The sequence below is a fragment of the Lissotriton vulgaris genome, chromosome 3_1 (genome assembly GCF_964263255.1).
Source record: "Lissotriton vulgaris chromosome 3_1, aLisVul1.2, whole genome shotgun sequence".
Taxonomy (NCBI): Eukaryota; Metazoa; Chordata; class Amphibia; order Caudata; family Salamandridae; genus Lissotriton; species Lissotriton vulgaris.
In genome coordinates this window covers 1409044027-1409060918 of record NC_141689.1, presented here as the reverse complement: position 1 = coordinate 1409060918, position 16892 = coordinate 1409044027, and the positions used below count along the sequence as shown (strand labels likewise).

The 16892-nt window shown below is 42.0% G+C and overlaps 1 protein-coding gene across 4 annotated transcripts in view; it reads left to right on the top strand.

The window, feature by feature from the left end:
- Window positions 1–16892, top strand: part of WDFY3 (WD repeat and FYVE domain containing 3) — a 2050643-nt gene that overhangs the window by 1852022 nt on the left and 181729 nt on the right. For all 4 annotated transcript variants that reach the window (XM_086961876.1, XM_086961875.1, XM_086961873.1 and 1 more), the window contains one exon: window positions 1139–1297. In XM_086961876.1, coding sequence (XP_086818002.1) covers window positions 1139–1297 — 159 coding nt within the window. The remainder of the gene's footprint in view (window positions 1–1138; window positions 1298–16892) is intronic.

Genomic DNA, 16892 nt, shown 5'->3' with positions numbered 1-16892 from the left:
GTACAACCAATGGTGGATTGGATGTATTCCTGAAATTCTGGCTACCTGTGGAACTGTGCGCTCCCCTGCTCTGGGAACTGCATTATTTTTGCTTTACAAAAATAAAAGATATCCCCATCTCTCCCACGACAGTCTTCCTTTACTAAGATCTCTACACAAATCTATTTTATTCTGGATTTTTTAAATAAAATATAAAACTAATAATAGAATCATGTTAAAGTTATATTGTAATAGAAGACATAGCAGCATTTACACATTTCAACAGCTAACCATTGTTGCAAAAACTCATCGGAAATTAAACTTGCATGTGGCTTGTTCACTAAGATTAATATTCCTAAATAAACACCATTGGATATTTTTTCTGGCTTGTTTTAAACTTCATATTTTTATGATTATGAAACTCTTCCATAGTTCCTTGTCTACCCTCCTCCATTGTGAAAGAACCTAAACATTTTTAATATTATTCTTGATGTTTTATCTTTTCATATCATTAAAAACCAGACCCATAATAAGGCTTGATTAAACCCTATGCAGAAAAAGAATGTAGAGATCCTGAACTATCTTTGAAATAGCCAAAGTTTTTGCAACTGTGTGAAAGAAATACAGACAAACTACTGTAACTTGAAGTAGAAATTAGATTTTCATTCAAACCAAAAAATATATTGTGTGCCCAGTAATCAATAAAGGGTTGAACCAGTATTATTATGGAAAAGTGATTAGAAAACAGCTGAGAAGTTCAGATGTTAAGATACTAAGGATATGCAAAAGATGTAAATACACTTTAAATAATGGTGTGCTATATTGTGTCTCACCCAGTCTCTTTTATAGACCTGCTTGCATTCTGCAGAGCATGCTTTGTTATGTTAACCTGTTTTGGAAACTTGCTGTCCCCTAGTTTGAAGCCTAGTGCTGATTTATTTCTGAACAAAGTGTTAATGCACAGAGATTTGTTCTTGTTTTTCTAGCATTCTGGGTTGACGGAAATTACATCAGTTTGAGCTGTCATGTAATGCCTGTCTCAGCTGCATATTACTTTGTGGCCACACACCATTGGAATGTGTACTGAATGTTAAAAAAGTGACAAACCTCCGGGTTGTAATATGACCGCTAAGTTGCTTTATTTTCACCTTCTTTATAGGCTTTCATTGTTTATGAATGTTTATCCGAATGGGGGCAAATTTTATGTGCAATCTGTCCGAACCCGAAGCTGGTAATAACAGGAGGAACAAGCACGGTGGTCTGTGTGTGGGAAATGTCTGCGTCCAAAGAAAAGGCTAAAATGCTAACTCTTAAACAGGTAACTTACAACATGTAAAAATGTACACACAATTTCCATGAACTTCATAGCAGAGATGCATGTTTTTGGGGGAAATTAAACAAGCACAAAATTATATGCCTTAAAGGAGTGCCCTGATCCCTGTCACTACACTAGTAACCACGCAAATATGACACTTGGAGGTGAAGTGATTTTATTTTTCCAGTTGCACTACTCAGTAATATCTGATTATAGAATTACTTTGCACTTCGTCAAGGTACAACTATTTTCAGTATATCTGAAACTTGAGGCGCGCTGGAAAAATAAAGAATCTGAAAAAGAGAGAAGCTGTTAAAGGAAACAAATATATGTGAAGTGTAACTGTAGCTGCATCAATCTATATATTAGGCTGGTAAACCTATTGATCTATGCTACCATTAGTTAATAACAATAATTTACTATCTCATATATTTATTTCATTAACAGGTGATCACAGAAAACATTGTTGTATCTAAAATATGACATTGTGTTTTTCTTGCCATCATTTTAACAAATCCAGATTTTTCAAGAAATGGCAAGAAAACACTATCCACAATGGCTCTAGTAACTTTGGTTAATCATACACAAAAGTAATTATATAATACTAGTATTGTGATTAACTGCTAGTAACCTCATAAGTAAAGTCAAACTGTTGAATTTGTGCTTAACCGATTGGCTGCCCTTATGACGTATGTATACGCCATGAAAAGGTGTCGCCAGAATGCCCTCATGACTTATACATGTCCTTATTTTTTTACCGTTTTTTTTGTGGTTTTGGTCTCCTCTTGGAACATACTATTTTTTTATTATGGGGGTGTCGGCAAGAGTTTGCCGATGCCCAATTCCTTCTAGGGCATTAGCTCCTCCGAGGTGCATCCAAGATTCGAGCTGGTGGTCAGTGTTACTTGAAGGGCCATGGTCAGCCATTCCTGCCCCAGCTACTCTTTAGCCATGTCTATCAGCTTAATCCACTTTTTTTATGCTGATGGAAGGAGGTAGGATAGAGGTCCTGAGGAAAAGCCCAGCTCTTACCGCCAGCACTTTCATCCCACCAACAGAAGTGAACCAAGTGGTTAAGATTGAATGCGGATGGACTAGGATTGTTCCTAGTTTTCTTCTAATCCCCTCTTCCTGCTTCAGTTCTACACAGCCGCTTCACTTCACAGTGCTTCTGCATCTATGAAAAGCATTGAGAAACAAAGGTGCTGTGTCTGTGCCCAGCAAAGAACTAGACGCAGTGTTGATTTTTTCTTTTGTAAGGAAAAAATCTTCTGTTCCCTTTCTGGGGCACAGACACTTAGTTCAGGGTTGCCGCATGAAGACAAATGTAGTTTAAATTATTTGTTAGCCTTATTAAAAATCAAAATCACTTATTCCTCACCCAGGCAACTAACACACCAATACATGTGCGGTACCATTTATAACATGGAAAGTGTAGAAACATTAGATGGTGGGATGTTTGCTTGGCTTTTTGTAGTTTTTGGTCACTGGAAAATTATGAAATTGCAATATTGTTTTTACCTAAACTTTGACATTTGCAAGACATTGTGGTTAACTATATGTTGTGGGATTCAAACAAGCTACATCACCCTGGATTCCCGCCTAGTCTATAGTTTTAGTAATTACCTGGGGTTGTTAGGTTTCCCTGGGTGCCTGACAATCCTGGGCCAAAATACTGTAACTATCCCCATGGAAATCTGTCCCATCCAAAATATTCTGTGCTGTCTAGTGTTTAGATCCCTGCTCAAACCCATTGAAAATATTCATGTCTTATATATCCAAACTCCAAAAACCTAGAGAAAAACACACTTTGGTTAAGCTTTGGTGGAGCAGGGACTCACAGGAATAACTGTGTTTTGGGGAAAAATAGCTGAAAGTCTGACAAATATAATTTTCTGTGCACTGTCCAGACCAGCCATTGGAGTGATTGAGATCTGGAAACTAGCAATAAAAACCTTGGGATGTGTAAATGTTGAAAATATATGGTTGTGGTGTGGTTCGGTATAGGCCAACTAGGGTAACTAGGACCAAAACATTGCTACCCTGAATGGACATTTTGCTTTCAGTTGCTTTCGAAATTCCCCATATTCACTGCACTCAGTCAAACAAAGTAAAGCCATAAAAGACCTCAATGAAAACAATACACCAGTTACTTCACAGTTGCTTCTTCAATCCAGTGGTGCCAGATACAAAACAAGCCACATGAAAACAAATTATGTACATCATATAGTAACTGTAGATACAGCAAAGCAGATCTCACTTGGTTAAAATTCATGATGACCAACTGGGGAAAAATAAAAGACTTCCGGAAAGTTGTATTTAAAAAATGGCCGAGTATGACAAATTGCAGTGTCCTCAGTGGAGACATGATCACATTTACATAGTTCAGGGTTGATAGCAATCTTTCTCCCCTTAGGAATGGCCAATAAAAAAGAAATCACGTTCAACCTGGAATGAGTCAATAAACCAATGATGGTTAGGCATATCAAGCAATAAATATAGTTTTATAAACAGGGAGGATTTTAACAAAGCATAAGCTCTTACAGACAACTTATTTAGTGCACATGATACTTTCTCGTCTAAATTCCATGCTATAAAGTCCTTTTTAGTCCAAAGAAGATCACCTTTAACAATAGTCACGGGCGTTGAAAAATCTCAGCCTGCCACAGCTTGTTGAAGCATGAATCAGCATAATTCAACCACAGAATTGTATGTGCACAGTCAAGGGACATAGTCTTTTATGATTTTGCGATTAAGCCCTTCATTAAGTCTCAGCTAGACAGTGAGCCGTAAGAGCAATGGCCGCAATTGCAAAACATCTGTCAAATACCCCTAACCCAGTTCCTCATGTATACTAAATGAGACCAAACTCTGGGGAAGGGATAAAAGTCTTCTCAAGCACATGTTTTCTGCTGATTGTAACACAAGTGAGTTGGTATAGCCCCAAATCTCGATGCCATCACAGCCATAGGCACACATTTAGCCTTCTAGTTCTCTTCCAGGGGATCCTCATGAGTAGTCATAAGCACTAGAATACTCCTGCCCATGTGCGGACCCACATGTATGTATGTATATATATATATATATATGAAACAATCTCAGCTTTCTCTCGCCTGGAGCCCAGTCCTGGATACCGTCGGCACAGAAGAAGAGAGGAGACCCAAATGCAGGTCAGCAGTGTTTTTATTCAATTAGGAAAACGGCACACCTCAGCATAACGTTTCGGCCTTCAAAGAGGCCTTGGTCACATGACGCATGCAAGGGAGGGGGCAACATTTAAAGTGCAAATGCTAGTCAAAATGTACAACCATTGGTGGAATACGGTCACATGCAAAATGCTCTCAATAATAGACATAGACAACATTGTAGCGTTTGCTGCCTCTTGCATTACGGGATAATACCTAGTCCAATTTGTCGTTTGGCATTTCCGAAATGTGCAAAATATTAATAAAGTGCAAATGCAAAGTGCTATTAACATTGTACATTCCAAAGCTCTCATCTCGGGATAATCCCTTGGAAGAAAGTGCAAAATCGGCAACGTGCAAAAAGTCAGGAGAGTGCAAATAGTGTCATATAAACAATTGAGGTTTCAATAAATAACAATCATATATATCATCAACAACACAATGTTAAAATCAGAGTGTAAAATATATATATATATATATATATACATACATTAATAGTTGATATATATACACTAAATATAAACTATATACACTGGATGAGAATTCAGGTAATCCGTACACTTAAATGCATAAATGCATTAACTGGTCCCTGAGATCGCAGCATCCTGACTCAAAATTTTTTTGCACGAGCTCACAGTTTGTCTATGTCCTAAGGCTAATGAAAAAGGGAGGAGATACTCTTTTTCTGAACAGTCCAAGAATATCGCAGCCTCTCTTCCCATTAACCTGTGTTGAGTAATTTGCGGATTTTTTTTTGTGTTCGCGCGGTTTTCTGCCAGTTCGCGAGGGTTTTGTACAATTTCGCAAACGCGAACTTACCTGTCGGGTCGCAAGTTTTACGAACTTGTTGTTTCTACGTGTCCAGCCTGTTTGGGACACTCTTCTTCATCACTGCCACTCTCTGACTACTCATGCCACCCTCTGGCCCACCCATGCCACCCTCTGTTTCATCACAGCACCCTCTGGTTGTCCAGTGTACATTATTGTGGCAAAGCAAAGCACACCTTCCCTGCCTCAAGTGACCTGAATTAATTTGGGGCTGATTAATGTGTCACAGAATATTTTTTTAGCTGGCACCTGCTTCCTTAGTGCTTCCTGATTAGTGATCTTTTGCACTTGCTAAGTGCTTTCATTGTTGCAAAATTAGTTACAACACCTGCCCTGCCCCAACTGACAATAATGAATTAGGGGCTGATTAATGTGTCACTGGATTTGAACTTCCAGCCTGGCTCCTGCTTGTCTCCCTTAGCTGTAATTCAGGACCTTTGTGGCATATGTGTAACTATTCTGAGGGTCAGAGCAGGGTCACATAATAGTTGCAAGTAGGCAACTGAACTCTGGAGGGGCCCCTCAGGAAGCACTACAGGAAATGGCTACTAATGATGAGCTTGAACTTTTGAACCTGGTAAGTAGTTTCAGTTTTGCTAAGATCGTATTTCTGCAATTTAGCGCTTATTCGCGGGGCGCGAAGTTGAACTGGGAAGCCGCGAACAGTGCGAGCAAGCCATAAAATCCGCTGCTCGCGGATTTGCGGATTTTGTGGGAAATTCGCAAATCTCGCGGATTGCGAATTTACCGAAAATCCGCGAGCGGAACGGATTTTCCGCCCATGCTTAGTGTTGAGACATGCATCCATTATATGACAATCACAAATTAGCATTTGACATGAAAGTGAATAGTGTGAATCCATTTTTTACTTTTTCTATCATTTTATATAGTTTTTTGTGTTTTTGCCTCTTAATTCTTTTTCTCATTGTGAGTACTACTTAGCATTTGTTAAACAGTCATGTAGCCTAAGCCTAGGCTACACTACACAAATGGGCCATATGCAACCCTAGACATGCACAGGACATAAGATAAGCTGGAAGTATCATATTACCATGTCCAGTTACACACCATGACAGATAAACACAATAGATGAATAAGCCAATTGGAATGATGAGGTCTTACAAAATTGTCACTCATGGCTAACTCTCGAGGTGGAGGATCCAGAATAAAGATTTTAAACATGATGATGGATCAGAGACAAGTGTAAAAGTCTTCCGTTGAGTTCAACCCCCCCGGGGCTCTGCTATCCATTTCCAGTATATACCTGGTCTCCAACCTCCTAAGGGCTCCCTCCCTGTCTCCTCCTCTTCTCAGTGGGCCCACACTATCAACGGCATAATAGCGCAGCAGGGTGCTATCATTGTTGTGGTGCTCCTTGAAATGGCGGGCCACCGGATACGCCGGGTCGCTGGTATTGATGGCCCTTATGTGCTGGAGTATCCTCTTGTGCACCTGCAGCTTGGTACTACCCACATACCGCAGGGCACACGGACACTCCAGCACATAAACCACGAATTCACTCTTGCAAGTCAGTTGTTTCTTGATCTTGCGTGCACTGGGGGTAAATGGGACTGCATATTCTGTTTTATTAAGCCCATGTTGGCATGCTTTACAGGAAGAGCACTTCCTGAAGCCTTTGCTCTTGTCAAGCCAGTTCTTACTTGATAAAACTTCTGGGCTAGATTTAACCAATGCATCTTGCATCGAATATGCTTTTCTATAGGCGATTGATGGTTTGGCTGGAATTTTGTCACCTATGATGGGGTCACATTTGATTAAACCCCAGTGTTTGGAAATGATCTTACTAAGCACCCTATGTTGCCTGTTGTAGGCCCAGATCAGTCTAACTGTCTGATCTTGGGAGGTGGTTGGCACAACAGTGACCTTGCGTTGTAAGGTTTCACCTCGTGACAACGTATTGGCCTTAGCAATTGCCTTGTCAATAATCCCAGGATTATACCGCCTTGCCAAGAATCTAATCCTGCTAGCCTGCTGAGCTAGATGACATTGAGCTTCAGTGCTACTCAACCGTCTGATACGCAACATCTCTCCATAGGGGATGCTGCGTATGAGGTGGGAAGGATGGTGGCTACTGGCATGGAGTATTGTGTTGCCTGCCGTGGGCTTCCTGTATAACTTGGTTTCAAGTTTGTCCTGTCCAACTGATACTGTCATGTCTAGGAAATGCACCTGTTCCCTGCTGATTTCAGAAGTGAACTGCAAGTTGTAGTTATTACAGTTAAGAATCTCAATAAAATGCTCAGCTTCCTGACGAGTGCCCCTCCACACTAGGAACACATCGTCTATAAAACGATACCAGCGTACGATGGACCGCATGGCAATGTCAGAGTGCTCACCAAAGAGGACCTGTCTCTCCCAATAGCCCATATGAAGGCAGGCATAACTGGGAGAGAAACAGGCCCCCATGGCTACACCCCTGACTTGCTGGTAATATCTGTTGTTAAACATAAAGAAATTATGATGTAAACAGAATGAAATCATAGACAACAGCATACGATTATGATCTGCCATTATTATCGGCCTCTGTCCCAAGAAAAATTCTGTAGCTCGTAGACCATCTTGGTGGTTGATGCTGGTGTACAAAGACGTAACGTCTAACGTAATTAGCCATATATATATATATATATATCCTACTGGCGGTCGCCAGTAGGTAGTTATAGTTAGGATTTTTTTCAATGTTAAATCTGAAAATTCTATTTGGAATAACTTTAGCGCCGGTTGAAGAATCTGCCTGAAAAGTTCCTCAAAATGGCCTCGTCGAGCTCCGGTCCTTCCCTCATGCGTCAAGCGGGGTCCGAGATAAAAGGGGGTGCCAAAACGCGTTTTCCCCATGTTAATTTCCATAGGGCGGTCGACCTCACTTTTAGCCCGAACGGCTGAATGGATTTCCACCAAACTTGGCAAAATTGTAGGGACTGGTAGCCCAATGTGCCTTTGCTATGTCTCAAGATATGTGCTCCAGTGGATTTTGAGTAATTTAGGTTCAAAGAAATATATATATCTATGGCAGCGCCCCGGTACGCGCTCCGGGGAGCGCTCCGAGCGCGCTACGCGACTTGCGCACGGAAAGCTGATTGGCTCTCGGGTGTCTGTAAACACTCCAAACGGTCCGGAGCGGCCGCCATCTTGTGTCTCGGTATGATCGAGACACAAGAGGTAGCCAAAACAAAGGGGGAAAAGACCATTAGGGGGCAGAGTAGACCCCCCTGACCCCTAGGTTTCATGTGGGGGCTATAAAAGGGCCCCGCGGGGCAAAAAAAAATAATATTTTTTTTATTTTTCGATTTGCGCCGGGGGAGCGCCCGGTACGCGCACCGGGGAGCGCACCGTGGAGAAAAGAGAATGGCAGAGTTTAATAATTTAAGTCATTTTCTATAAATGGGAGGTAGTTCTGAAAAGAGCTGTTTTTTTTCTTCTTTTTGTTGTTTTATTTATTTTTTTATTTTTTTGAACATTTTTTACTATTTATGGCTTTTCTGAACAGTTTTATATATTTTTTTGTATTTTCTTGGGGGAGCAACAAAAAACAGGGAATTGTAAATGGCTCAACTGGAGCAAAAAAAATTGTGCAAAAAATTCGGGTTTTTTCGGGCACTTATGGTTCTCCCCAGCACAGATGATAAGTTTAACGCTTTGCTCACCATAGCAAATTGACTTACCACAATATCTGCACATGATTTTAAAATCGTTAAATTTGGGTTGTATGATAGGCATTGTCTCTGTTGCCTCTGAACCCGATGGAGTTGGTTCGTTTGATGTTGAGGGTCTAGATGATGATGGGGGTAGCTTACTGCAGAGGTCCCTTACCTCTGCAGCAGAATAGTTGATTGGGTGCCAACGGATCATGTGCCGAATCATGGTATGATTCCCAAAGGAATATTTTTTGTTAGGGTTCCCCCTGGACAGCTCTGCATCACAAATCAAACAAGTCACCTTCGCAGCGTTGACTTTTTTGAAACCCCTTGGGATTTTGTAGAACTGCCATACGAAGTGCTCTTTTGGTTTGTAGGGCTGATGAACTTCTTGCAGGAACTGCCTTGAGCGTTCCTCCTCTTCCTCCTCCTCCTCTTCTTCTTGACCACCAATGTGATCTTCTGGTGGTCTTTTTGATGGTGGTGGTGGTGGTGGTGGGGCAGATGCTCCAGCTGCTGCTGCTACTGTAGCCATTTTTAAGAAGAATATATTAGAGACAGATCTCCAAACAGGTCTTCCTCAGTCAAAGGACAAAGTCAGAATAAAGAAAAAAGGAGGGGGCTTTCATCATTTGGAAAAAAAAACTGTTCTGGACCAATGAGAAGTGTTATTTTCAAGTCACATGACCAGGGCTTTCATCATTTGGAAACCAAAAGTGTTTTGAACCAATGAAAAGTGTTATTTTCAAGTCACATGAGCAGGGCTTTCATCATTTAGAAACCAAAAGTGTTGTGAACCAATGAAAAGTGTTATTTTCAGGTCACATGACCCGACGCCTTACGCTACGCGACCCGGGGCGCGCCCCGGGTCGCGTAGCGTAAGCGCGTCAGAACGTTTTGCGATCGTATGCGCATGTGTGCTTCCGGGTGCGCTTACGCTGTGCGTCATATGACGCATCACGCGGTTACGCGATACGTCACGATCATGTTTTCGTTCGCGATATTGGTGCTTACGGGACGCTCCCCGGGGCGCGCCCCGGAGCGCGCCCCGGAGCGCTTCAAACGAGTACGCGCTCCGGGAGCGCTCCTAGGAAGAATTTATTTTTTTTAAAATACTTTTTTTTTTTAAAATGGGAAAAATTGTAGGGACTGGTAACCCGATGTGCCTTTGTGCCTTTGCTATACTCAAGTGGTTTTTACGAAAAATAACTTTAAAAAAAATATATATTGTGCTACATTGGGCTATATATATGTTACAGCCCAAATGTAGCCCAAATGTAGCCCAAAGATGGCCACCAGAGACAAAAAAATACTAATGTAGCCCAAATATCAGCCATATGTAGCCCAACTATAGCCCAATGATAGAATGTACCAGAGTGTTCTCAAGAACAACTAGAGCGTTAAGAGTCTTACTTATAAAGTGAGACTTATAGTTAGGAATTTTGCATTTAAAAAACCTATGAAATTCACTGAAAAAACCATAGGTTTCACACCAGTTATAGTTAGGAATTAGCATTTAAAAAACCTATCAAATTCACTGAAAAAACCATAGGTTTCACACCAGTTATAGTTAGCTGGAAATTTTACTGACATAAAACCATTGAAATTCCCACGTTATAGTTAGTTGGCCTCACTATAACTTGCGCGTGTAATGCACTGCTGATGACATCACATATTACATCACTCATGACATGGTCAGTGACATCACTCATGACATCACTGATGACACCATCCTTGTGACAGAGAGACTGACCTCCTTTCACTGTAAAGTAACCCTTGAAACACATATTGAAAAATAAAGACTAACATTTTCCAAAAAAGTGGTGATACCCATACCATTTACAACAACCAATTCAGTAATACCACCATCTATATACACATCCACTCATTCACCAACAGTTCTACATAGTCACTCATACATATATTCACTCATCATATGTAGTGAAACACCTATACATCCTATTACACACCGACAGTCATCCAAAAGTTACTCACACACATAATCACACATGCAAATAAACTATTGAGCATCCATTAATTTGCATATACAGCTATACACACACTACCACCTTACTTCTAAGGAAACTTACACATACTCACTCTCTTAAACAATTACTTATAGAAATACATACTTATTTAAACAGGAACTCTTACAATCTCACATATACTCACTTATAAACATCAATGCTCACATATATCAGATTAAAACATATGTCGTTACTGATAAAGACACTAGTGAGACAGTCATTCACTCACTAACACACACATATACACACTCATCCACCCATACAGTCCTGCACATATGCTGTATTCAAAACACATACAAACAGTGAGTCAGTCACTCATGCATCAATGTTGTAAGTAATTCCCACACTCAACAATACAAACACTCATACTGAAACTAATAAAACATCTAATAACCCATGTACATACACATGTACCTACTCACCAACCCATGCAGCTACTTATACACAAAGTGAAACACTAATACATATATTTAAAAATTTAAACATTACTCACTAATATTTATTTTTCAGAAAGACACACATTCACTGGATGGTGTCATCAGTGATGTCACTGACCATGTCATGAGTGATGTAATATGTGATGTCATCAGCAGTGCATTACACGCGCAAGTTATAGTGAGTCCAACTAACTATAACGTGGGAATTTCAATGGTTTTATGTCAGTAACATTTCCAGCTAACTATAACTGGTGTGAAACCTATGGTTTTTTCAGTGAATATATATATATATATATATATATATATATATATATATATATTATATATATATATATATATATATATATATAATAAAAAGCAAATTCAGCCCTACACACACTAGAGCTGAATAATGCTGTAAGGGCTTCCCATTAGATCATAAAGAATACATTAGAAGCCGAAAAACAACAGCAGAACATGTTTAATAACTGTTTTAATGCTTAGCACAAATTCTCAGATAGGACTGAAAGCATTGACAGGTCCCAGGCTGTATTGCAGAAAACATAGCCTAAAAAGGCTGAAAAGCTAAATCATAGAAATAAACTGGCACCGTGCCTTTAAGGCAGTCATGACCCCCAGCTTCCCATCATGCCTCAGGGGTGACAGTTAGGTCAGTTGTTCTTTAGGGCGCCTTCAGGAAGGATCCTGGTTACACAGCTCCACTTCTTTCTGATTTTAGTCAGAAATAATCTTCACTTTTTTGGACAATTTTGACTTACTTCGTTGTCTTTCATCTTTTGAAGTAAGGTTCTGTCTTTTTTTGACAGTTTTGCGCATTTTTTCCACTCAAAACGCCATCTCCTTTTGACCCCTGCCCTTCTTGTGGAAAAAAGAAGGCCAGGTCAGACTCTCATGAGGTCTGTATTCTTTGTTTGCCAAAGTACCATGTCCCCAAGACTTGCCCTCATTGCCAGTCCCTATCTAAACGGACTCTAAAAGACAGAGAAGGGATCCATCTTTATGGGCTGGCAGAAAAGGTATCTTCCAGAGGCAGGTCACCGGTGAGGAAGGCCTCTAAGAGGGCGAGATCTGCATCCAGAAGCAAAGTCCCTCGCTCTTATGCTTCAGCGTCGGGCTCGGCGCTTAAAAACACTACCACCGGTGGGACATTTGTCCAAGAAACGACCATCTGCGGCGGGCTCGCTGTGGGGAAAACACCGTCATTCAGGTACGTCTCTCTGATCACCGTCGACGAATCGTGATCCTCTACCGTCGTCAACCCGGCGACGCTCGGCGTCGAGGAGCAGAAGCCCTCCGCCATCGTCAACTCGGCAACGATTGGCGTCGAGGAGCAAAAGTCCCCCGCCGCTGTCAGCTCGATGTTGGGCATCGAGGGCGGGTACCCCTCCGTCGTCGTCAGTCCATCGGCGATCGACATCGAAGGGCAGGAGTCCTCCACCGTCGTCAACCCGGCGATGATAAACGTCGAGGATCGGAAGCCCTCCACCGTCATCTCAGTGACGATCAGCGTTGAGGAAGAAGAGCCCTCCGCCGTCGTCAACATGGCGACGATCGGCGTCGAGGAGCAGAGGCCCTTCGTCTTCGTCAGCACGACCACATTTGGTGTCGAGGAGCAGAACCCCTCCGCCATCGTCTGCTCACTGACGTTCGACGTCGAGACAAAGGGATACTCCAGCGTTGTCTGCAAGGCACTCGACGTCGAGGAACAATGAGTCAACGTCGAGACCAGTTCCAATACCAGGCCGGAAATCGACGTCGAGAAGGAGGTCCAGGTCACCGTCGAGAAGGGCTCAGTCACAGCAGGTCACATGCCCGGCGTCGAGGCCTACATCAGTGAGTTCTTGATAAGGCTCTGTGGTTCTAGTGACAGAATCAACTCTACATTAGAGAGCAGCATCTCGTCCGTTGCTTCCTCTGGTTCCCGGTGTTCTGGAACCAGTGATATACATTTTCGTCACACCAGCTGCGATTAAAGCTGCACCAAGGAGGATTCAAAAGAAATACAAACCTGCAGCAACAGACCCTGTTTCTTAAAACCAGATCCGCCTGTGGACTTTGCTATAACTGCAGCAGCAAGGAAAATTCATGCAGAAGCTGTGTCTTAGTCAGTCCAGCCGGATAAAGAAAGTATGTCCCAGGACTCTTGAGGATGGAAGGTGTGCGGGTCTGCAGCATCTTCGCTCAAAGTCTCTAGTGCAGCAGCCTTATTAGGTCGCTACAACAGAGCCTTATGGGACTCCTTGGACCGCTTCAAGGAGAAATTGCCAAAGGAAGAGCAAAGGGATTTTGAGAAGGTCATCAAGGAAGGGTCGTTTGGTGCCAACCAACTGAGTAGCACAGCAGCGGATGGTGCCACGCTATCGGCGCACTCGTAAGCGCATGGGATTTGCGCCAAGAGGTCCTCCTGGTTGAGACTAACCGCTCTCAAGCCAGATGCTCAACAAAGGATCCTAAATCTACATTTTTCGGCTCCTCCCTGTTTGGCACCCATAAAGATGAGGAAATGGGTAGGATGAAAGCCAATCCAAAAGCTGGGCGGAGCTTAAACAAAGTTTCCCCAGTATATACTGCATGTCTCAACGAGACAGCGCAAGCGCTGCCAAGGGAAGACCTAAGCGGATGCTGGGCTCCTAGCAAAGATTTGTCTTGAGGTTAACAAGGGGATACAGGAGGTGGCCAAATCAAACAGTATGATGACTAAATAGTGAAATGTCGTTACATGGCTGATGGGATAGCCTTTTAAAAAAAAGAAAAAGGCTCTGGTTTTATTTGACCTGGGACCAACCACCATAAAATGAGATCTGTTAAAATGAGTTCTCAGGTCTAGACTGTCCATAAAACTCACAAAAGAACAAACATATACTGTAGACCTAAAGCCACCCTGGATAAAAGGACATAATCATCCTACCAAGACCAGTTCAAGATGATTAATATAATATGTGAAAAGGAAAAGCAGCAAAATGCATACATGGCACACACCACGTTTTAAATTAAAGTGCTCTGTGCATTCCCCACTTTACCTATACCTGACCCAGGCTGACACATTTATTCACAAATCGTGCAGCAAATGTACTTTGTTAGGCTCAATACCCATGTGCAACGACATTTACCTTAGATTGTCCCTGTTCACCTTATCACATGCTGAACTCTGGTCCATAAAAGCCATATGTATGGATCCTTGTTTAGCAACTGTGTATTTGTTGACACTAAGATAACGGTTAAGACATTGATCACCAGTCTCTAGACCAGGTCTAAATCTATACTGTATGTCTGAAAAAATGTTCCATTCTTTCACCCATGTCATCAACCGGTTCAGTACTATGCTCCCTATAATCTTAACCACAGCACATATCAGGGAAGTAGGGCGGTAACAACCAGGGTCAGTATTCCTCCCCTTCTTTATTATGGCACAATCACAGATTTGGGCCAAGACATTGGTAAAGCCTGCCTAATTACAGCATTAATATAAATTGTGATCAGCTGGGCCCAAAGTGATACATTAGATTTTAATAAATCCAGGGGTACTCAATCTGGACCTGGAGCTTTGTTTTTAGGCAGCTCGATAATGGCATTGCTAACCTCTTCCCACTGAAAAGAAATCGATAAAGTGCCTACTGACGGGGGAAAGTCACAGAGGTGAGGACAAATTTGTGTGCATTATAAATTGTTTTGAAATGTCTTACCCATGAATCGGGCTAGAGGCTTGAAGACAAGGAGGGCCATGCATGCTGGTAAAATAATGGTCCGTTATTGATTTACCAGAAAATAGAACAATCCCTAGTGCTAATTGCACGGATGAATTGGTCTCATGCCTCAAGTTGCAAAGAAAGTTTTGCGGGCTTCTAAAATGTTTTTATATACAGCACGATAAGTCTGTCCCTCTGCTTCTCTTTTAAGGCCTAATAAGAGCAAAGCCCTTGAGCACAAGTTATCGAAGCATCTAAAATGCTTGGCTCGAGGGGGTTTGTCTGTGCTAGTCAACAGTGACTTAACTTTATCACAGTTAGACTTAAAAGAGTAACAATTAATTCATCAGGGGACATAACGTCCAAACCGAGATCTAATAACAATCCATAAATAATTCAAGATGGAAAACATCGAGCAAGACTATGGCCCATATAATTTGACGACCTTGGACTTGAATTTTCACTACTTTGCTTACAGAGCAAATGGAAATATTTCTTCTTTGGGGCCAAGGGAAAAGATACAGATAATGGGCTATAATCACTCCGGCGCTCCCATAGTACATCTAAGTTATTAAGTAAATACAGCAAGGTAGGTGTGAAAAAGGTAAAATCAATCACACTAGAGTGGCCTCTACCCGTGTGGGGAGTTCGCAGTTGACACAACCTCAAGACATTAATTGTTTGCGGGAAAGATTAAAATCATAAATAATATAGTTAATCTATTCACCCTGCAGCGTGTGGCTAATATGAGAAGCATTAGATAAAATGGTCTTGTGTGCTACAGTCTTAAGAAGCAACACCGAGTGCAAAGGTGCAGATTAAAATCGCCTACTAACATAACTAGATTGCAAACACTATTTGTAAAAAGAAATATCTACAAAAGGGCTCTAAGTGAAAGTACATGATCTAGATGGCATTGCTGACAATTAGTATTATAAAGAACTAGCAGCCCGTCCCGACCTTGTCCGGGAGCAACAGGCTTCTCCGACCCCAGCCCGCCCCGACATTGTCCAGCAGCCCGGGCCCCCACCCGGCCCGTCCCCCGCCTGCCCCGACCCCCGCCTGCCCCGACATGGGTCCCTTACCTCAGTCGCCGCTCCTCCCGCCTGTCCGCTGCTCGCACCGCCGCTGGCCTGTCCGCTGCTCCTCACGTCACCGCTCCTTCCCCGCGCCATGTCCGCCGCTCCTCGTTGCGCTCCTGGATGCCGCTTCTCCCCGCGCTCCTGACGTGAGCACGCACGTCGCAGCCGGCGCTACTTCGGAGGGACTACTTTTTTTTTTTACTGTACATTTTTTAAATAACTTCTTTTTTAATTTATTTATATAGCCTATAACCATCTACACACCCTGACAATTCCAACGGTGTATCGGGTGTGTGGATTGGCGCTGTGGTTCCCGAGTTTACCCGCCTCAAAGGCTGAAAGTTCTTCCTTTATTATAGTAGTATAGATAAGTATTAGCAATTTACATTAAGTGGGAAATCGAAGACAGCAGCCAGGTTCTTTGAGCCAGTATTAATCATCTCAGTTGAGCAATCTAAACTCAAAGCCGTCAAAATAAGGCCACCATTGGCCTTCCTGGATTTATAAGAAGTGGCAGTGATGGAGAAAAAACTATCGCCATCCAAAAATAAGTTATTGTCAACATTCCAAGTTTCTTGAAAACAAATTATATTGAATTTCTTCAAGAAAAGACAGAAACTCTTGCGGCTATTTTATTAATCAAGCCAAGCTATATGCCAAAACAATAAATCTAATGTGTTAGCAGTGACTTTGTTTATCG